This window comes from Falco punctatus (genome assembly GCF_963210335.1).
Source record: "Falco punctatus genome assembly, chromosome: 9".
Lineage (NCBI taxonomy): Eukaryota > Metazoa > Chordata > Aves > Falconiformes > Falconidae > Falco > Falco punctatus.
Window position 1 is genome coordinate 41384897 of NC_137589.1, and position 22141 is coordinate 41407037.

At 50.4% G+C, this 22141-nt stretch overlaps 2 protein-coding genes across 12 annotated transcripts in view; one reads left to right on the top strand and one right to left on the bottom strand.

Annotated features, from left to right (window-relative positions):
* SEC31B (SEC31 homolog B, COPII coat complex component) overlaps nucleotides 1–13334 on the top strand; it is a 39987-nt gene extending 26653 nt beyond the window's left edge. For 5 of the 11 annotated variants that reach the window (XM_080400949.1, XM_080400945.1, XM_080400948.1 and 2 more), the window contains 10 exons: nucleotides 746–919; nucleotides 1566–1754; nucleotides 2440–2653; nucleotides 3045–3371; nucleotides 4444–4482; nucleotides 7291–7349; nucleotides 8596–8742; nucleotides 9159–9275; nucleotides 10668–10739; nucleotides 11473–13334. In XM_080400949.1, the coding sequence (XP_080257075.1) occupies nucleotides 746–919; nucleotides 1566–1754; nucleotides 2440–2653; nucleotides 3045–3371; nucleotides 4444–4482; nucleotides 7291–7349; nucleotides 8596–8742; nucleotides 9159–9275; nucleotides 10668–10739; nucleotides 11473–11652 (1518 nt within the window). In that variant the 3' untranslated portion in view covers nucleotides 11653–13334. The remainder of the gene's footprint in view (nucleotides 1–745; nucleotides 920–1565; nucleotides 1755–2439; nucleotides 2654–3044; nucleotides 3372–4443; nucleotides 4483–7290; nucleotides 7350–8595; nucleotides 8743–9158; nucleotides 9276–10667; nucleotides 10740–11472) is intronic. The other 6 variants (XM_080400952.1, XM_080400953.1, XM_080400954.1 and 3 more) reach the window with 6 other exon arrangements.
* A 136-nt stretch (nucleotides 13335–13470) lies between these two features.
* Nucleotides 13471–22141, bottom strand: part of WNT8B (Wnt family member 8B) — a 42391-nt gene continuing 33720 nt past the window's right edge. The window contains 3 exon segments of the mRNA XM_080400964.1: nucleotides 13471–18895; nucleotides 19328–19470; nucleotides 21636–21761. Coding sequence (XP_080257090.1) covers nucleotides 18338–18895; nucleotides 19328–19470; nucleotides 21636–21761 — 827 coding nt within the window. The 3' untranslated portion in view covers nucleotides 13471–18337.

The window sequence follows — 22141 nt, forward strand, 5'->3', positions numbered from 1 at the left end:
GGCTTCTAAGCCAGTGTGGTTACCTACCTGTAAACCAGTCCTGGCTAAGTCACTAACCCCTGTTGTGTCCACCAGTCACTAGACTGAACTAGACAAGTCTCCCACTCTGGTATCTGCAGGTAATGCCCTCTGCTACAGAGTTCCCTGGTTTTGCAACCCCAGTAGTGAACAACAGCAACAGAAAGGGATCTTCAGTGTTCCTGGTTGTGTTTGAAACTGACCTCCTCCCACTTTTCAGTTATCAGCCGGTGATGCACGTGTCATTCTACAGATACACTCATTACCTTGATTTCTAGGAGTTGAAGGAGCTTTAAGTAACTAAAAACCTTCTGGTCTGTTTGTCAGCAGTAGCAGTTTTTCCTAGTGAATTTCTCCAGGTATGGTTTTAATCCTTCCTCTTCCAAAGTGATAGCTTGTAACTCCTAGAGTTACAGTAGTAACTTCCTAGTGAAAATATCACAGTTGATTGGAATGTCCCTTGTGGCTTCTGATTTTTTTTCCCTTACTGTAAAGGTAGCAGTGACAGGGTTTGCTTCCTGGTTCCTGTTTTTCTCTGAGAAGTGCACGTGAAGAAATGGTCATTAGTGATAGTATCTGGTGCAGAGTAGAGTAACTTCTGTTCACATTGGACCTGGTGTCAGTTGAAAGTGGGGAGAGCCGTCTGATACTGTCTCAGCATGAGACGGACCAGTAAAGCGAGTCAGATTCTGAGTGGTCTATTTCTTCCTTCCCCTGGATTATTCAGGATCTCATAGAGAAGGTGATGGTGCTGAACAGGTCCATTGAGATGCTCCAAGGCACAGCAGGACCAGCACCAGGCCCTGTCTTGGCAGAAAGAATCACCCAATATGCCAGTCTCCTGGCATCACAAGGATGCTTGGCAGCTGCAATGGATTACCTACCCAGAAGCTCTAAAGAGGTGAGTGAGAAATGGGTTGGAAAAGGGCAGTCTACAGGGAAAAATGATACTGTGTATGAGAGATTGGGTTTTGACATCAGCATCAGGACTTAAGGTTTCACCTTAATTATGGTAACTTGAGAATAGAGGTGTGATTTGGGTTTTTTAGTTTGTTTTGGTGGGTTTTTTTCTAGGACACAGCTTTTGTCTTCATTTGCCTTTTCTGTGTAGTGCCTTTCATTCATGGAAAAGGAAGGGAGCTACAGAACTGTAAAATGGTTCCCGGAGAACAACACTGGGAAGCAGCTCTCCAGTGAAGCTGCATTTATTTCTGAAACTGGCTGGTAGAGGAAGGGAATGGGGAGGTCACCTTGTTGTTTGAAACAAATCTGTCTGGTGCCCGAACATGGATAGGGGTTGGGGAGGAAATACTCTAAAGACTGGTGGAAGGATCAGTGAGACTTCATCTGCCTCGGAGTATGGCAGGTGATGTCCCAGATTGTTGCTTACAGTTTGTGGGTTATTTTTTCCTGGTAGCTGTTGCAGAAATGGGTAGTTTTGCAGATTGATGCTCAGTCATTTACGTTAGAGTCTGCTTTGAATACATCCCCAGCACCTTCCATCCAAAACTCTCAAGGCACTTCTCCTAAAGCATAGTTTGTTTTAGCTCCTGATTGAACAGCTCCGAGACCGGCTCTTCCATGCTCAAGGAGCAAATGTGGGTGATCAGCAGCCACCCCCTTTTCCCTACACTCGTGTCAATGTGGGTGTCATTAAACACATGTCTCCAGCAGCCAAAGGTGGTTCCGCCCCTGAAGGAGCAGCTTCCAAAACAGGTCCCAGACATCCAGAGAAGGTAGGCCTTGAACTCAGGTATTCATGGCCTGGGAAGGGGGAGGAAGGCTACTGGGTTGTGGAAGGCGTATGAAGTCATATGAGATGATGCACACTGCAGGCATCATTGAGAACTCATCAGTGATGCCCTTCACTGGAGCAAACACAAGCTCTGTGGTAATCCAAAAGTAGGCTGTCTGGCAACTTTTCACAAGGCCCTGTCCCACATGTAGTCACCAGAGGAGTCTGTTACAAGTGTAGTGATCCACTGAGATCTCACATACTGGGGGAAATGGGGGCTGTAGTTCACTCTCCTATGCCCATCTCGCCCTCGTATCTCAGTAACGTTAGCATAGTGTGGCTTCATCTCAGTTCTTGCACCAGAAGATTGTTCAGGAAGTTTTGCTTTCAGCCTCTACTGCTTCGTTATTGTTCGTTCATTGTTTCTTCTGGTTGTGCTTCCAGGAAGTCACTGTATGGGAACTGGCTCCTGAGGACTAATCCTTTTGAGAGCCACAGAATATTCTGAAGTGTGGTGCCCAGCTTGTTGAGCAAGTTATGTGGTGGGAGGGGGCCTTTGATCCAATCCATCCAGGGCACTGACAGCAGCAGCATCTTCTCTTGCCCAAGAAGCAACAGGGATAGAAACTGCATCTGCTTGCACATGACTGTGGGCTATTCGCGAGTTCTTTGTTTTTTAATTGCAGCCCAACTATCAGTCATCATTTGCCCCTTCAGCACCTTCTCAGCCTTCAGTGCCTTCCCTCTTCACGCCTCAGCCAGTGCCAGCGATGTCTATGACACCTCACCATGTCACCCCTCCCCAGGCCAGCACGGGTCCACAAACAGGTGTCTATTCCAGGGGGTCCCCATACCCACAGTACAACTTAGGCTTGGTTCCAGCAGCCATTTCAGGGCAAGGTAAGCATTGTCTCATAGTCATGTCCATTCTCCAGGTTTTCTTAGACTAAAGCCTTCAGCATAGATGGCGCCTCTACTTTCTTTCTCACAGGCCTGTTGTACTTGCAAAGAACAAGTCAGCTGTCTGAGAGGCTTGGTTCTTCTGAAACATCTAGCTCTAGCAACTGTTGCTGCATGTCCACTGATATTAAGCATATATAAGGGTGAAGAAGCCACAGTTAACTGTGTCGCAGAGTTTGACTGATCTAGCCTAGGTTATGGGAGATACACCCAGCATGGATATTCTAGGTATGGCTTGGAGAAGAGGAGACTTACTAGCCTAAAGGAGAGCGTCAGGAGTAGTTTGCACATGAAACAAGTGAAGCTGATACACTCTCTTTCTCATTTGTAGCTGTCTCACAGTCTCAACCATTTGGACCATCAGGAGTCAGACCTGTTGGTCCTGCTCCCTTCCCTAGCCAGCCTTCTCTGCCAGGACAGTCCATGCCCATGACATCTTCTGGTGTTCCACCACCTGGACCCACCGTCTTCACTCCAGCCTCAGTCCCATCATCTCAGCTTCCTGCAGCTTGTCCTCTCCCTGTGGCAAGCCAGTCTCCTCTAGGTTTCTCTTCAGCACCTTTCAATTGCCCCATGAACATGGGTTATCCTCAGGGAGGTCCTGGAGCTCCATCTACTAAGCCCCTGCCAGCAGCCAGCATTCCTCCTCCTCCCACAGGTAAGTACCATTTGTGTGTCCAGGACACTCCTGGCTGGGATTTGCAGTATATAATGGGCAGGGACTTTTCTGAGGTCTGGGGGTGTCACCATGAAGGCTGGATGTGGTGCCAAAGCTAACCTCACAGGCACGTTGTGCTGAGTCTTGCTGTGGTGGTGAAGCGCAGCAGTGATGATGGTTTCATTCAGCCTGTTCATCTGCTCTGTCCCCCAGGCTGTGGTTACAAGATGCTGGGTCTTCACGTCCCCAGCGCACCCTGAGTCATCCACTCCAGAGGCATATGCTCTGAGTGAAAGGGTGGTAGTTCCCAGGGAATGCCTGCTGGAAGGCTTACTGATCTTGCCTCTGCTTATGTCACTTGCACAAGAAGTGCATGTGAAATCCTGGGAGAGCAGGGTGCTGTTTCTTTGTCCGTGGCATACCCCTTGCTTAGCTCCAGGATGAAATTTCTCTGTTGGCTGGTCTCTAGTTCTTCCTGTTTTCTCCTGTTGTCATAAAGTGCTTGCATAGGAATCACATCTGGATTCCCCTGTGCAGTGGTGTAGACCTGGAGCCTTTCCCTTTTGGGTCTGTAGTTTGAATCCAACCCAGCCTGCAAGTACTGTGAAGTCATTTGCTAGCATGATGAAGAAAAGGAGAGTGTTGTTGGAACTAGTTCCCAGCAGATGGGCATTCCCTCATTCTGTTTCCCAAAACATCAACACATCTGGTGCTTGTAAATTCCTTGTTTCCTGTCTTGGAGGACAGGCTTAGCCAGGCTGTGGAGATCCCTAACAACAAGGCTGATGATCCTTAGATTTTTTGAGCAGGTGACTCTTCAAGACACATGTATTCAGAGAGTGAAGGAGCTGGGGATTTGAGGTTTGCCTTCAGCTGGAATCCTTTGCTAAGCTGTGTTTAACCAAGGTTAGCAAATCCCCCTGTGTGAAGCTTGTGGGGACCACACAAAGGCTTTAAACTACAGCTGGAGAAATTCCTTCTCAAAAGCTGTCAGGGATAGTAGTCCAGGGAATTACTCACTGAGTAAAAGCTGTTGGTGATGGTGACACTTCCACCCTGCCTTGATTTTCAGGTTTCTTCCCCTGGCTAGATCCCCACGGGAATCATGCAGGTAGTATCCGGAGAAGCCCCCAGATCTGTGGGGGAGACAGTGTTGCTGCTTGCAGTGAGATGTGGGGGATGTGCGCATGTTTTACTGTGTGTGCATGCTTATTGCTATTTGTTGTTTCCTTGCATGCCTGGGGAGCTATACAGCTGGGGTAGTGGACATACTTGTCCTGAGAACTACTGAGAGACAGCTGGGGATATTGGAAGTGAAATGGAAGTGCTGCACTCTTACTTACTGATGAGTTTGGATACAGAAAGCAGGGACTCCAGCTTCTTCCTTCTATACTTTCATCCAGTTGTGGAGGAATTAGAGCATTCTCAGTCTCTGTGTTCTTCAGGCAGTTGCTGGGCCAGCAGGACAGGGAAGGAGCCCCTTTTCCTTTCTTGGTTCTCTAGGCAAGGAACAGGCCAGTGGTTGTAACTCATCCCTTGTTTTCTCCCTGTTACACTCCCAGCCTTATGCGTGGCTTTATTTGTGCTTATGCTTTTCCCAGGTGATTTGGAAGAGGTGGATCCCAGAATGAGCAGTGGTGTAGAGCTTCCCGAGCAGTATGTGGGGGCTCTGTTTCAAGGGGAACTGGAAAGCCCTTTTGCTTTTAGTTACAGGGCAAGGTTTGGCTGTGAATCTCAGTCCATCTGCTGGGGAGAATTTGGAACTTGGAGGTTTTCTGACTGATGCTTTGTGCTGGTTTCTGTCCTTGGGATTTATTGATGATGGAGAGTAGGTATCTTCCAGTCTGTTGTCAGTGGGCTAAGGCTCAGTGTCTTAGTGGACTGTCTCTGCACAGTGGCTGCTGCGCCAAAGACCATCTGCCAGGCACAAAAGATTATCTAGGGAGTCTCAGCTTTATTCAGGAAATCGGAGTACTCAGTACCCAAGCAAGCTTTGCTGTGTGGAGTGGGACTCTAGAAAGGGAGTTATCCTTTCAGCAGAGAAACAAAAGACCCCAGTGTTTTCATATGATTCCATAGCAAGGATTTCAAGCGCTCTGTCAGGCTGAAGATGCCCTGTGGGATTTGCTGCTGGGAAGTTCACTTCTCCTGGCAGCATTTACCTGCAGTTTTCATGGCAGCATAAGGCACGCCCAGATCAGAAGTGCAAACAGGCTTCATTAAGTTCTTGCCTACTACTGTTGTTTTTGTTTTGATGGGTACTTTTCTTTAGCCTGGAAAGGGACTGTATGACCATTCAATCTCACTGGCCAAATTTGCTTTGGAAATTCCTGAACGTGATTGGAACAGCTCAGGAACACATTCTCATTAGTGCAATGGAGAGAGATCTCCACTTGTGGGAAGCGTCAGGGACAGGATGAAGGACAGCAACGTGTTGGCTGATCTCCTTTCTGGCTGGGATAATTCCTGACTCCGGCCTGTGATGATCTGTTTTTTTCTAGCACAGGCATTGCTAGAGACTGCTGCTGTGGCGTACTCCTTTCAGGGCTGGCGAGAAATCCTGTTTCACAAGTAGCATAGGCAAGATAGAGTTTCATCCCAGCAAAATGGAGCAGGGTCCTGCTGTCTCAGGTCTGATGATTAAGTGCCTGGCTTAAAGGCTATAATTTAAATAGCAGTTTCCTGTGAGGATTCAAAGTGCCACTGGGTTGGAATGGTGCCAGGGACTGCTAGGCCACAGGCTCAGTGGGGGCCAGCAGAGTTCTAGGGCACAGAATCCCCAAGCTAGAAGTAAGTGCCAACTTAATTAAACTACTGATCCAAACTCATCAGAGAGTGAGTCTTGAAATCATGGGAAAAGGGAGGGCAAAAAGAAGCTGCCAGAATTTTAATAATAAAGGTAATTAAAGTAATGAAGCACCTTTTGCATCTTTCCCCTGTGATTTTTAAAGCTCAGTTCAGGATCAGTTGCTCATTAAGTGTGGCACTGAGCTCCAGCAACTCTGATATTGCCGCGTAGAATTGTGCCGCTTTCTCACAGATTATTCCTGTCTCATGGGCCTGAGGTTATTAATACTGGGGGTTTGTCTAGAGATGCAGGTACCCTTACAGAACAACGGCAGACAAAGTAGTTGGAATTTGACCTTCACAGAATGAAGTGTGGTCACAAGTCTTTTGATATCATGTTGTCTGATGGATTTTTTTAATTACCTGGAGTGAGGTTAGAGGCTAGATACCTCAAAAGCATCTGATGAGACGCCCCTTTGCTCCCAAGGCATTTACTGGTTGTCTATTCCCTTTTAGTTGAGAAGCCGGCAAATTTTGCTAAGCATTGTTTCTGAACATTATTTTGGAAAGGGAAAATGTCAACGCACGTCAAACTTTCCCCCCCTTTATCACAGTACTCTGCACTGCTGTGGACTGCCACCATGAGGCACTCATGTGAGTGCTGGTGAGAAGTCCTCTCTCACCCATAACATAGCCCTTATGTTTGGGGAACCCCAGGAATTCTCTGAACCCCGATGTGCACACTCATGCAGGTCCCCGCCAAGGTTCAGGCCTGACCCTGAGGTTGAATTCTGCAGCCTGTGCAGAATGCGGAAAGCTTCAGGTACTTGCAAAAAAGCTTTTGGGGAAGGGGAAGTGGGTGTGTGCCAGTTCAATCTGATTGGATATCGCTTCATGAAACCTGTGCATGAATGTAATTAAGAAAGGGAAAGGGAAGTAAGACCAGTTCTTGCGCATGTGAGCTGGGCCTGAAATTCCTTGGTTGAAATGGTCTGAACGTGGGAACTGGATGATGGGGGAATTGGAGCCATGGGCCCTTTTGTTGAGGGGAGTTCCAAACCATGCAAGTGACTATGAATTGTTGCTATGGCCACCTTCTCAAAGTCTGACATTTGGGTCTTGTCTCTTCTAGCAGCTCAGGAATCTTGGACTGATCCTTCTGCTATAAGAGGTGGCCTTCAAAAGAAAAAGGTAAGCTGTCAGCTGCAATCAGCCAGGGAGCTCCACGCAACAAATACTTTCCTATAAATGCTCCCTGTCACACTCAGCAGGTCTCATTCTGTGTTGTTCTGTCTACTTCTGCATTACGTGCATAGCCTGGGCTGGAGTCTAAGCCGTCTTGACCCTCTCCCTTCCAAACCCATGTGCTGTTCGAGGGGGGGGGGGCGGGTGGTGTAGCTGTGTTTTAACATGTTTATAATCCCTGATGCTGAATCCTCTGTCAGTACTTGCAGGCTGAGTACAGTCACTTGTTGCTGGAAATATGGAATGACTCTTACCCCCTTGCCCACAACTTTTTTTATAGTGACTGGGGAGATGGTGCTCACTTCGCACGTGACAGCTGGGGGCAGCATTTCCCCTCAGCACAGTGAGCTCCACGGTCATTTTCCTCAGATGCTGATACCAACTGATAAGGCGCCGCTTCTGCTGAAATAGGTTGGGACTGGTGTAGCTGTGAGCTGCCTGCCGTGTTGGCCCTGCCCTGCTGCTCTCTGCCTTGTAGCGATTGTACTGGAGGACCCGTGAACTGAGCTTTTTTGCAGCAAACGCTCTCAGTACCCCATTTCTGCCACTACTGCCTGCTGGCAGGTGTGACAAGAAGCTTCTTTGGCACCATTCCCACCCCCCACTCCTCTTCTTTATCTTGGAACAGACTTCTCGCCCTTTTTCTGGCAGCATAGCTGGGAACCTGCTTCAGGCTGTGCTCACTACAACAGGATTAGCCTCTTGTTAAAGCCATCTCCTTTTGATCTCGCCCCGTCGGAGTGAATCTGTCCTGACTCTCTGGCTTAGCAGGGGCATGATGAAGTGTTTGCAAGAGGATTCTCCCCCCATGTTGTGGGATTTTCCCCAACACTTGCTCTGTTGGACACTTTACTGCTGCTAATCTCTACATTCAGGACTCGTGCCGTCGCAGAGCCAAGGCAGCTTTCTGAGGACTAGTGCTTTCAGGGGCATCGGATCTGTTTGATTGAGCAATTCCAGAGGACTTTTCTTGCTGTCGCTTTGACTGTTCATCTAGGATGCAAGAGGAAAGGCCCCCCTCTGAGTCAGGGAGCTGAAAGAACAGGGATGTGTTGCACATCATCTTGAGAACTGGGCACTCTACAAATTAGAAAGGAAGTTGAATTTGACTGCAGAGAGTGTAATGAACCCTCCTTCCTTGGACTTAGTTTTCTTGATACTTCTTTTTCTTTTCTTTTCTTTTTGCTGACAGTTGCCTGAGAAATTTACTCCTCCAGCCCCCATCACAGCTCCAGTAATGAGCCTGCCCGCTGAGCCCCAAGGGATCCATCCTCAACTGTCCAGGTTGCAAGAGTCTGGCCAGTCACCCCCTGGAGCACCAAAGGAAGGCAGCGTGCAGGTACCCATGGAAAGTGGGGTGTTCCCCAGCCACCAAGTCCCTGTCAAGTAGAAAAACAACTCAGCTTTTGAGATTCTTATTAGTTGGCAGCTGAAGGGCTTGTGTTGCTCCCTAGCCCTTATAAGACATCCCTGCCTGAGTGTTAGAGGAATTGCCAGGGTGGAAATGACACCTGGGTACAGCTGGGAGCGAGGGAGGGAGGCCAGGCAGGCTGTCAGCCTGTTTTTGGAGTTGGGAATCCGCAGAGGCCTGAAGCTATACCACAGTCTGAAGATGATAATCTAACTCTGTGCTTCCAGGTATTCTCTGGATTTGCAAAGGGGTAAAATGCTTTCTGTTCATAGTGCAGGAGGGGTATCTACCTGCTCCATCCTTTCATGCTCCTGTTTCATTCAGCTGCTTCTCTCTCTTCTCAGTATCACCAGCTACCCGTGGAGAGGGTTGAGAGGAAAGAGGTGCCCCCTGAGCACCAGGCTCTGAAGGCCACATTTGAAGGGTTGGTGCGACGCTGCTCTGCTGTTGCCACTGATCCAGTAAGTCCTCCCTTCTCTGATCTTTGGCTTCTTTGCCCTCATAGATGTTTGACTGGTGCTTCCTTCTTTTGGCTGGGAAAAGAGAGGAAGAGTCTTGTCCCTATAATCAAGTTAATATCTCTCTGCCTCCTTCCTTTAGGCCATAAGCTTGTTCATCTCTTGGGAGCTGAGATGCATTCTCTAGCATTTATCTGCTGCTTCTTGTTGCTTTTCTGGAGCAATGGTTCTGTCCTGGCTCTTTTCTCTGAGGAAAGTAGAAGGAATGACCCAACTAATTCAACTTCATTTTTCACCAGCTTGATCTGTAGGTAGTTTCTACAGAGCTAGTATTACCAGCTATCCTCAGAACTTGGGGGGAAGAGCTGAGATAACCTGGCTAGAAAGAAGGCCAGACAGTCTTTGTGTCCAAGTCACTGTAATTTCTCCACGCTGGTTCCTGGAAGGCTGTTTGTATACATGTCACGTTGCACGAATGTATCAGGCCAGGCTGTCTGGAAGCAGAAAAGCAGTGCTTGCAGCATTGTGTGAAGTTGCTAAGTCTTCCCAGAGCTTGGGGGCACGATGAAGCTTTTTGGAATACCTCTGCTTACTGGGTGTTGGGATGAACACTGAGCCCAAACTGCTGTCCCAGAGTCAGACAATTTGTGTGTAGCAGCAGCTTCGGCATGTTGGCTGTGTGCTTTCTGAGAGTGCAGTGTAGCAATTGCTGCGAGAATGACCTAAAGGTTACCTCTTTGGACAGAGAAAGGATTGTTGGGTTGGGCTTAAGCACTCAGCTTACGTGGAGTTTGAATAGCTGGGTTGGTACAGCAATGCAGTGCATCTGAGCTCCTAAGGCTGCCACGTGTGTCTCAGTGTTTCCCAGAGCGAGGCATTCCTGTCCATGGTATGATTTACCTGTGAGTGGGTTACCTAAGGTAGTGTTAATGGAGTCAGCCCCACCAGAGCTTCAGTACTTGGGCCCTTGGTGCTTACCTAGAGTGGGAAGGATATTTCCTCTTTTCTTCAAGGAGACCAGAAGGAAGTTGTTACTTAGGGCAGTCAGGGTGAGGCTGCCTTCAACTAGTGGGTGTTTGTCGAGCTTTGGAAGTAGTCACTCTGTCCTGTGGTCTGCAAGCACTGGCAGAAGGGAGGAACGCCTAGGCTGGGAGATGGGAAGAGGGGCAAATCCAGCTTCCTGTGTTGGGGAGAGAGTGCCTGCATGTATATGTGCACGGTGAGGGCATGGCTGGCTTGTCTCACAGTCCCTGGTTGGCAGGGGCTGAGATGCAGCTGAATTGTAAGGTGCTGTGGGAAGAACAGAGATGGGGACGGACTGAGCAAGAACAGCTTAGTTCTGGGAGAGGTGGCTTTGAAGCTCTGGCAGAGCTAGCAATACCTGTTTTACTTCAGAAAACCCGAAGGAAGCTGGAGGATGCATTGCAGCATCTGGAGTGCTTGTATGAGAAGCTCCGAGAGCAGGCGGTAAGTAGATGCCACCATTCCCTGTGGTCCAGCTGGGTTCCTGATCCCATCTTTGCACTGGGTTGTGGGCCTTGGTGTCCATCCCAGTGTTACCAGCGCATATCCTCTTGAGAAAGCTAGGGGAGTGCCAAAACCTGATAACGCATCTTGAATCCAAGCCTTATCTCTTCTTCCTTACACTTGGCACAGACGTAGTGTAAGGAGAAGCTAGGGAGGTATTTGCAGGGTGCTTTTACCCGCAGGAGGTATACTGACATATAGACAGGTTCCAGATGGGAAGGGGCAACTGGGGGTAGTGAAGTGTGAACCTGGTGTAGCCTCTGGGTTAGAAAACTCTGAAGCTGCTGATTCCAGTTGCTGGAGGGATAGCTTTCAAAGGAAGAATCCTTTTAACATACATGCTTTCTCTGTGTCCATATTAGGCCTGAACAGAGACAGGAATCTGTGCTAGATGGACCTATGGCATCAAACACATCAGATATTCAAGTAGTGCTGAAATGTTGTTACTTAGGACTTGCGTTCACTGTAACCCAGCCTGGGTATTAAATTAACATTTGTTGTAGGCTGGGAAACCAAAGGAAGAGGCAAGCTATCCTTCCTGCCAGGGCTTGACTGTGTAGGTGCTGTTTGGTGAGGATGAGGTAGAGAATGGGAGGGAAGGGAGTGGAGGAAAGGAGGGGGGCCTATGTTACATTGCTGAGCATGCTGACTCATTTCTGCTCCCTCCCCACAGCTCTCTCCAGCCATCCTCATGGGTCTCCATGAAATTGCCCGCTGCGTTGAGGCTAGAAACTACCAACAGGGTCTCCTGGTTCACACCCAAGTGGTGAGCAGCAGCAGTTTCAGTGAGGTGTCTGGTTTCATGCCCATCCTGAAAGTCCTCATGACCATTGCTGGCAAGCTAAATGTGTGAAGTGTGGAGTAGCTGGAACAGGGCGCACTGAGAGCTGGTGGACTCCCTCAGCTGTTGATGTGCTGCAGGTTGTGGACTCTCCCTCTGACTGGAGAAATAAGTCTGTGCCAGTGCCTGGGACTGTGCTGGGCCAGTGTGCCTGGCCCCATCCGCTCCTCAGACAGCCCACTGGTGCCCAGGACTCCTGGAGACTGTTCTTTCTCTCTCTCCTTTCTTACTAGTCTGAGGCTGCTTCCCAGCCCAAGGGATCTCAATTTCAGGCTATCCAGGTTGCACAGAGATCCTGTCTCTTCCCTATATCCCTGGCACAAAGGGGAGACTCCTTCCCTCCCAGGCTGACATTGCTTTTTCTAGGAGACAAGCAGGGCTGGCACCTGCAGTGCCCCTAGACAGAAGAGCCTCGGGCTCTATTCCCTGCTGCAGTGTAAACTGTCTGAGGACAGCAGGGAGCCAAGCTGGGGTGTCCCTGCTCTGCTGGGCTGCAGTGAAGATCTCTCTTCTTGTTCCTCCTTTCTCTTCATTCTCATCTTTAACTCACCCTCTCACCCACCTGCACCCATATCCTGCTACAACTAGGGCTAACTACCAGCCTGCTCTGGGCTAGTTTTGGTTTTCTCTCTTTCTTCACCCAGCCCTCTCTTCATAGTCAAGTCTCCTGTTTACCCTCTGTCCCGTCGTATCTTTTCCCTCATAAGCTGCAGGCTTCAGCCCTTTATGTTTCAGGCCCAGGGCTGATTCCCCCTTCCAGCTCCTGGGACTCTCCCTTTCAGGAGTGCTAGCAGGTTGGGTTGCTCAGTGTGCTCCTCCTCAAAGCCAGTTGCATCCTGGTTTTGGGCTAAAAGCTGCCCTCTCTGGCTCCTGGCCTTTTTCACTTCCTTTTTGTTAGCACAGTTGGGTTTTTACCCACTGGTGTTATCTAAAGGCTTCCTACATCGGGCTTTCCAGACTGTCTAGGGGCTTCAAAAGCAGCAGGGATTGTTCAGGTCTCATAAAGAATCCCCTCTGGCTGCTCTGACCAGCCCAGACTTGAGCAGGGGGAGACAGCTCATTGTTCCAAGTGTAGTGCATTCGTTCTGCCTGCAGTAATAATACATGCCAAGGTGGTTCTGAAAGGCCCCTTGGCACTACGGTGGTAGAGATATGCTGCAGGAGGTGATGCTTTTAGGTCTCGAGGATATGGCTGTGTGGAGGCTTTTCATCACTGGCATTTCCTCTGGGGTAAAATAGACGAATGAAGTATATCTGTCCTGGGAAAGAATTCTGGAAGGGCAGATGGGATTTTAGGGCGTATCTGTGTGTGTGTGTGTCTTCCCTTCTCTTCCACCCTCCTTGCCTTCCTGTCTTTCACCCTTTTTCATGCTAACCTGGCAGCGTAATCGTTTGGCCCTAGCGGGGAGCAAGGCTTCTTCCCAACATTTGGCTGCAGCCAGCCCCTGCTGCCTCTGCTTGCTGCTTGACTGATGATGCCATTGTGGGCCTGTGGTTCAGCAACTCACACGAGTCAGCCTGCTCTACCATGAAACTTAGGAGGGAGGAGAATCAGGGAAGGAAGGGAGTGGACATGTCTCATTCTGTCCTTTCCAGGTCAAAGTGCCTCCTTGTTGCTGCTGTGTTGTTTCTATTGCTGTGGTTTGATGCACTGAGAGATCACAGAACCGTGAAATAAAAGCTGTGGTTTGTGATGCTGCTAGCTTTTTTTCATAGGCTTGTCACCTCTGGCTACAGGGGACTTCCCTCAGTCTGCAGGGCCACCCACTGCGAGCTGAGTTCTCAGCTTTGGTGAAGGGTCAGTTGAGAACAGCATGGAGCAAACCAAGTTCTGGGCTCTGCTGCCGTGGGCAGCAGCCTTCCTGGTGTGGTGTGACCCCAAGCTGTACCTGCGCCCTAAGGCTTGCAGGGTCAAGAGAACCGATCTTCTTCAGATCACCCACCTCAGTTGTGACTGTTCCTCTGCGTCAGACACAAGAAGGTGCCCAGGATGGCTGAGGTTCTCTTGGGGAGTCTCAGCAGTGCTGGGTTTTTTTACACTTGACATCTGGAGTTGCCAGTATGTCAGTAAGTAAAGAGAGAGCCTTTGATGAGATGTTACACCACTGAAGCCATGCCACTTCAGACAGGCTGAGGGTCTGACCTGTGTGGAAATCAGATTTGTACCACTGAATTGCCAGCTCTTACCATTAGCTAACAGCTTCTGAATCTGTTGGCTGATTTCATTCAAGCTTTTAAGGAGGTGAAGAGGCTAAAGTGAAATATAAAAAAAAAAAAGAGATAAAATTGGGAGGGAATCAAACTAGCTTCTGCAAAACGACTGATGTAATCTCAAAAAGTTTTTGGTTTTCTTGTTGCTGGCAGTTAGCTAGTATGTCCGTATAGGCCAGCCAGTCAGTGTGTGGGAGACTCTGAAATACGCAGGACTATTACCTGGCTTGTGGGTGGAGGACTTGGGAGGAAGTAAAGGTTGAGAAAAATTGTTTGGATGGGGAAGATCTGAAGGGGCCATTGCTGAGAAGGGACCAGGGTTTATGAGAGTTCTGGGGTGTTAAGGACACAGCACACGCATTCAGGGAAAACCAGCCTTTGTCACATCTGCTGCTGGCAGAGGCAAATGCCAAGTGCAAAGGAGTCTTGCAGAGCTTTTGCAGCCCAATCTGGGAGCAGTTAGCAACCAGTCTGGCCTCCCAGCTGTCCCCCATCAGGAAGGTGCAAGCTGATTTTCAAACCCTTCTGATGCTATACAGGTGAGCAGGTAGCCCTGGAGGCATACATTTGCTGCTTAATGAGCATATAAGGAAAGTCCTAGCTTTCTGAGATCATTTAACAAGCCCGGTATTTCTTAGATTCTGCCTTTCCGGGTCCAGTTGGAGTACCCTGTGTAGTCCAGCCCTTCTCTTTCTTTACCTCGGGCTGCTTGTACCACTGAAGTAAGTACGGATTTTTCCATGTACTTCTCGGGTGCATTTGACTTTAGTTCCCACCAGCACACACAGCTTCCGCTGCCTATGGACTCAGGCAGAGACCAGCTATTTATCCAGCCTGTGCTGCCAGTCCTTCCTGCTTGCCCCTTTGTCCCACTGTTGCTCAGTTTTCTTCAGGTTTTCCCCAGCGAGAGCGCTGTCCCTAAAACTCTTGGTAGGGAGACCAGGCAGGGGGAAGTGGGGTGACCCGTGCGAGGGACTCTGAGAGGCTTGTGGTGGAAGCCCTGTGTCTGTGGCCCTGGTGCAGTACATGTCCTCTCAAGCCCCGTGCTCCTGCACTTACAGCACTGTCTCTGCTGGCCAGTAACAGCCGCTGGTTTATGGACAGCGGCTCCTCAGTGTTGCTGCTTCCTGCGTGGGCACATGCTACTACAGCATCCCTGCAGCACTCGGCAGAGAAAGCGTTTTCTGCTGGGTGAGAAGGCCTTTGGGTTGACAAAGAATTGGGGTGTGATAGGAAAGGGTCCCCGGGCACAGAGAACAGAGCTTTAATCCTGTTGCAGATAACATCATGTCTGCAGGCTAGGCTTCTGTGTGTTTGGGGGAGCTGGAGGGGCAGAGATTGTTAGGCAGTATTTGTTTGTAAAGCCACTTGCTCTGAAGATAATGCTTGCACTAACTTCTATTGAGGGAGCAGTGTGAGTCCCCACAAAGTCCTTTCCCAAAGTGTCTTTGAAGCCAAGAACCCATTGAAAGGAAGAAAGACCAAGAGAGGGGATTAGTTTGTTCAGCAGCTGTGAATTTCAGTGGGAGGCTGATGAACTCCAAAGTCTTTGTTGAGATTTTTTTTGTAAGGAGCCCTGCTGGAGGGAGAGACCCACACGGGGCCGCGGCCTTAGACAAGAAGGAATCCGAAGCGGCAGGGAGCTGTAAACGGGCCACAAGGACTTTTCCCAAACACTTTTCGGAAAAGGTGTTGTGAAGAGAGTGGAGGGGGATTAGCATGTGAAATGACACTTTCCATTGACTCCACAGAGGGGAGGGGATAAGGGCTGGCTGGCTGATTTATTAGCATTTTGTTCCCTTCTCTATTCTGCTTCCCCAGCAGCCCCCCTCCCCTCGCTCCCCTCCTCGCTGAGCCCTCTAAAGAGGTTTGGATTGGAAAAGGGAGCGGGGGGCTGCCTGTTTGTGTGTCATCTGGGCGAAGGTGACCACCTGGGAAGCTGAATGTAAATATTTCTCCTCTGAGGAATGCGCCTTCATTAAATAGAAATGAATACATGGAAGCATCCAATCCTGCCGCACAATGGCAGCAGGGCCCTTGCGGCTGAGAGCTCAGTGCACCAGGGAGGGGGGACCCTCCAGCCCCGACCCGCTGCTGAGGTCAGCACATTTTGCAGCTGCCTGGTCGCCATTTTCTCCAGAGGAAAGAAGCACGCGGTGACGGGCTTGCACCCGCAGTGCTCCCCACATGTGCCCATCACCAACAGGCATCACTGTGCCCCGGTGGGCACGTCCCGGGCTGTGCCATGGGGCCACAATTTCAGCCACAGGGCCAGGACAGGGGAATGCAGCTTGCTGTGTGCTGGGCAGTGGGCCGAAATGGGAAGCAGCCTCCACGTCTTCTCTTATGCTTCCAGCTGGCTGTGGACTCGGGGGGCACAGAGGGATGAGGAGGTAGAAGCTGTCCTCTCCGCCTCGCAGTGGCCCTCAAGGAGCCCGTGCTGGAGCTCCTGCTGCTGGGCAAGAGGTTCTTACTATCTTGTCAATTCCTGTGCAGGGATGTGTTCTCACTGCAGGGAGATGGAGGAACGGCTGATGGAGACGCAAGGGAGACCGAGGGAAGGGTCACTGTAGTAATACGGACCTTTGTGCAATCAGCTGGTGGTTTGTGTGTGAAGTGGAAGTGTTTCAGGTTTCCCTGAGAATGGGCCAAGATATTTTCTTGCCATTTTTGAAGGGCCAGATTCTTGCTTGACATGAATGCTCTTGCTCTGCTGAGACCCCAGCTTGCCCTGGGTCCAACTTCCCACCCCCAACGAAGTAGTCCTGAGACTGAGGTGGTACCTGATAACCAAGAGAAACATACAGACTGTGGAGCAGCTTTAATGTACCATCTCTGAAGTGGGCAACTGGGCCCCGTCTGCCCCCTCCCGCCCGCTTTCCTCCTGGCAGCTGCATTGCAGTTGGATGCAGCCTCAAGCAAGCTCAAAGAGAGAGCCAGCCCTTTCCCCTCCTGGTAGGAACTGCGGTGGTGCTGTGTGGAGGGAACTGGTCACCTCTTGTTAGGCTAAACAGGCAGGTAAGCAGCTGGGTTTTAGTCTCCAGAACTAACTACACACATCCACACATGTGGCTGGATGAAAAAAAACACCCAACTACTCAGACACAACAGCATTTTGCAAGCACTTGGCTACTGGTTTATTGCATTGGCTATTGGTTTACAAATATTGGCTACAAGATAGGTCTAACAGCCAGTAAGTTAGCTCTGCTGGCTTCTCATCTGGCCAAAGGACACTTCAAACAGCAAAGCAGACGATAACCTCACAGCCTGGGGATGGCACTGTGATGTGCGGTGACCTTCCCCAGGTCCTGCAGCTGACAGCTTCTTCCCTCCCTACCCCAGCCATGGTGAGGGAATGGAGATGTATCAACAAAACCTTCCTGCTGCTTGTTTAGCTTATAGAATATATACAACAAGCGGTAGAGGAAAAACTGTTACGTATACATCACAGTAACTGTGCAATAAATTAAACTTCAAAGTGCTTCACTTTCCTATTTACAACACCATTAAATAGTAACTGACATTATTTTCTCAGACTAGGGGGAAGTATTTAGTTAGTTAGCTGACAGGGTACGAGTGCTTGGCAAGTACAGCAGGAGGTGGGGAATGGGCTCAGCTGGCAGCTCCTCTCTGGGAGGGAAGAGGGACTGGAGGAGTGTGAAAGCATCTTTGTGGCATCAGGCAAGGGCTTTGGCAGGGATGCTGGGGAGACCAGACCTGGAGGCTTGGGCGTTACAGAGAAAGCATGTAAAAAGCAAGTGATGGGACTCCTCTTTTGGACAGCTGTTTAATGAACCGGTCAAGTAGCAGTGTCAATTTTGCTGCTGCCATCTCAAATGCGGGGAAAGTAAAGGCCTGGAGAGTTTAGTAAAGCTGCCAAAGGATGGGCGGTAATGCTGCGGGCCTCCCGGAGGCTGGCTGGCTGTGGGAAGGAGTTGTGTGCCTTTTCTATTCCCTCACAGCACAGGGCTTAATAAATGCAGTAACAACTTTATTCTAGTGCCTCTCTTTTCTTTAAGAAGCTTCTTCTCTTTCTGAAGTTGCTGAGTTGCCAAGCTCTGGTGGTGCTATCTCAACTTCCCTGTGTTTTCCTAAGTGTTGATCTCACTTACTCAAAAGCCCAGAGCAGGTGCTCGTTTGGGGAACAGACGAGCTCCAAAGAGCAGGAACCACTGAGACCGCCGGTGTTTGCAGTGGTAAAACCATAGTTGCTGGACAGAGTGACTCTGAATTGAAGAGACCAAATCTTGTCTTGCTTTGCCAACACCTGAGGCTCTTCCCAGAAGTTATCACCCATGCACTGATGGGAAGTGCCCTGTATGCCAAGGCCCAGGGGCTCGCACCAGCTCTTTCACCTTGCCTGAGCCCCAGCAAGGTGGCGTTGGGAATGAGATTAAAACTAAGCCAAAGGGAAGTGGTGCTGGGGGCTGGTGTGGAGGGCAGGGGAGGAGAGGGGCAGATAGAACCACGGAAGAGTAGAATCAAGTTAGAGCTTTCTCTTGAGCTTGCGGCTGGCCCCAGCACCCCTGCTCCGCTCCCGCTTCTCCTTGCGGACACAGAAATACTTGGTGACCCTTTTGCGGCACTGCTCACACCGCACGGCACAGCACCAGTGGAACTTGCAGTTGCAGCTGGACACCATCTCGGCTCGCCTCTCCTCCACTGCCAGCCCGCAGTCCCCACACAGCCGCCGGCAGCTCCGCTTCTCCCACTTGCTGAGTGCCTTGCCCCTCTTCAGACACTCCCTGCCCTCCGTGCCCAGCAGCCCCAGCGTCTTGTTCTCCAGGCAGTAGTCAGGAGAGTCTTCTAAATGGACCAGCTCCTTCTTGGAGATGGAGCTGAAGGTCTCGGCAATGGCTCCCCGGCTGGCAGCACTGTTGCCTGCCCCCTGCAGCAAGTCCACCTTCAGGGCTTTGTGGTACCTCTCCTTGAGGTAAGCACCCACCTCCCGGAACTCGGGCAGCTGCAGCCAGCAGGTCTGGGTGGTGCAGCTCCCTGATACGCCGTGGCATTTGCAGGTTCGCTTCATGGTCCCTTTCACAGCCTACAGGGTGAGGAGAGAGAAGGAGGGGGGTACAGGAGAAAGCCCAGAGGAGTCACCTCTGTGCTGCAGTGCACGGAGAAACACTGCTCCAGGCCTGCAGAAGGGTCTGCCATCAGCCCTGCCTGTGCAGCGCTCCTGCCGCGGGCTGTGGGCTTAAAGGTCGCAAATCTGCTTATCCAGGGTACTGCCCCTTGACTGGGAGACAGGGAACAGCGGGAAGCCACTAACAGTGCAGTCGCGGGAGGTTTGTTACTTTGGAACAACCACCACCGATCGTGTCAGCACTGCTGCCGCCCCCTCCTCAGTGAGGCAGTCGTTTCTCGTTTCCTCTGGCCACGTGCTTTTAGCCACAGCAAGTTGTGACTCTCCACAGCGAACAGCCAGAGCCAACATGGCATGCGCTGCCAGGTCTGGAGGGAGAGAGGGGCTCACCTTTCTACCCGCCTCGTTGTTATGCAGGTTCATAGCAGCTCTGGCATCTTGTCCAGTCTCCAGGGCATCCACAAACTGCTTGGAAATGGCTTCCCCAAAGCCCACGTTGTCGCTGCAGCCTCCCCACAGCCAGCCTTGCCCTCCTAGGAAAGGAGATGAGATGTGTGCTGTCAGAGAATCAGCCCCATGCCTGCCTGGCTTGTGGCTCTGGGGACAAGAAAGGGTCTCGGAACGTGTGGGGCAAACCCAGCCTTTTGCCTGGCAGTATCCCCTGCTGCCCCCGGCTTGGGCTTGTGCCATTTCTGTTGAGGTCTGGGCAGTGAGTGGCTCAGGCAGGTGGGGAAGAGCGTGTCTGAAGTGACAAACAGGGATTTCCAGGCTTTCTATAGAGCAGGATTCAGAATTATCACAGAATCACAGACTGGTCAGGGTTGGAAAAGACCTCTGAAGATCTAGTCCGACCCCCTCCTAAAGCAGGTTCTCCTAGAGCAGGTTGCACAGGATCATGTCCAGGCAGGTTTTGAATGTCTCCAGAGAAGGAGATGCATGCATTAGTATTTATCGTGCATTAGTAGCCATATAGATAAGGCTTTGGGTCTTTAATGACCTTCCCTCAAACCCCGACCTGAGCTGGTTCAGCCTGACTCACAGGGACAGCATCTTGCTACCGTGGATTAGCAGCCTGGTGGAGGCACTCTGATCAGAGGGAACAGATTTTCCTCTGCCGGGAAACAACGAAAGCCTGGCACACACGTATCAGGGAGGCCCTCTTTCTGGTACACCTGGAATCCTGGGACAATGTTTGGTATCTCAGAAGGGTCTGATTTTCCAGTTATCATAAAGAAACAAAGGAGTCAGCACTGAACTGGGAAACTGCATGGCAAGATGTGGAAGGTACTTCTCCTAGCACATGGGAGCTCAGTAACTTAGCTCGGCTAACTGGAGATGTGTCATATGGTTTGCTGCTTCTCCTTCTAGAGAGAAATGCCAAATTCTGTGTGAAGGTTTGAAATCTGGAACATTCTGAACCTTACATGCCTTGGCGGTACATCTTGGGACTTGTTTAATGGCCTTGTGCCTGTCTTGGAAGGCTCTTGCCTGGACTTCCCCAGAGCATTGCTCTGCCCTCTCCCAGGGAAAGGCAGGGGTGCCTCACGGGAGGCTGGTAATTGCTGCAGATGACAAAGGTCAAATCAAGAGCTGGAACCAAAGGGAGAATGGAAACCTTCCACCAACTTCCATTTAGTGCAACAGCATTTAGGATTGAATCACACTGTTTTGGACAAGCCCAAAAGTTTCCTTTGCCTTCCAAGGTCTTAAGTTCACAATGGAAAATTTTCATGAAAAACAGATATGTTTTGGGGAAAAGAAGTGCATGCAGCATGACTAAATTAGTTTTCCAGAGAAGATAAAATTTGGTGTGTCATTGGCCAAAAGTCTTGCTCTGCTAGAGATGGGCTACCCCATGCCTAGGACACCTAAGCAGCAGTGGCTGTTTTAAAAACTATTATTACTACATACCGGACACTCTAGAGAAGTTTGTCATAAACTGACACATACTGACTGCCCAGTGTGTCTGTGTGGGGAATGGCTTTTAAAAGATTTTGAAGATTAGAAATTTGACCCTTTCCCATTTAAAACAAAAGACCAAACGTCAGTGTTTTCTGTGGAAGCTGAGTGGAGAGCTGAAGCAGCACAGCCTAGGGCTCACACACACACACACACCCCCCAGGAGTATTTAGTGGCTGCGAGCCTGGGTACCACCGTGAGAGGAGCAGGGTGCAGGCTATGTGCCCATATGCCTGCCACGCTGACAGATGCTGGAGGGGCTTATGAATGCTGCCCTGCTTTCCCTTCTGGTAATTCTGCTCTGGGGCCACCCTGGCCCTGCAGGCCTTGGGAGTCCCATGGTCCCTGACCAGCACTGCTCTAACCAGACCTGCTGTTTAGATGCATGGCGTCAGATCCTCCCCTCTGCCTGTACAACAGTCATTCCCTCCAGCAGCTTAAAATAGTTGCCCTAGATTTGAACCAGGGAAGCTGCAACCCCCTTCAACTTTCCTGCTCATTTAGAAAGCAATGAAAAACATCAAGGGCTCGGCATCAGCTGGTGTAAATTGCACGTGGCGCTGTTAGCTTCCACTGAGCTGCCGTTGTTTGAGCCAGGCAAAACTCTGCTCTGGGCATTATTTCCATGCACAGGGACTGGGAAGAGGAGCTGTTTCTGCAGGCCCTGGTGGAGGAGAGGCGGGGAGCTGTCTTCTTCTGCCTGGGACATGAGAGGGGGACATGGCTCAGCTCTCCTTACCCAGCTGCCCATTGCGGGAGTCGTCGCAGCCGCAGTTGTCAAAGTCCCCCAGGCTGCAGTTCCGGGTGAGGGTGTACATGACGCCCGCGGAGCTGATGGCATGGACAAACGCAGTTTCTCGGTTTGCTGTCAAGTGGAAATACAAGGAGAGGAGATGTGCTAAAGATTTCACAGCAAGACCAGTGTTAGAAATTACTCCTGCCATGCCGAAGACTGTGCAGGAAGAGATTTGCAATGGGCTGGGCTCTGTGGGGTGGAGAGGGGGCCCTGTGTGTCAGATTAGCTTTGTTTTCGCTTGAACTGCATGAAGACAGAAGCTCCCAAATTTGATCCGGGCTGGCTTCTGCCTTTTCCAAGGCTGTGGACAAGTTTAGCACTTGGCTGTCCTTGTGGGAGCTCAGCAGTGGGGATGCAGCACAGCCAGCCAGGTGTCCCTCATGCCCCACTAACACACCCCAGAGGAGAAGAGGCCCCCTCCAAGGATCAGAGGCCTTCCCCAGAGCCCC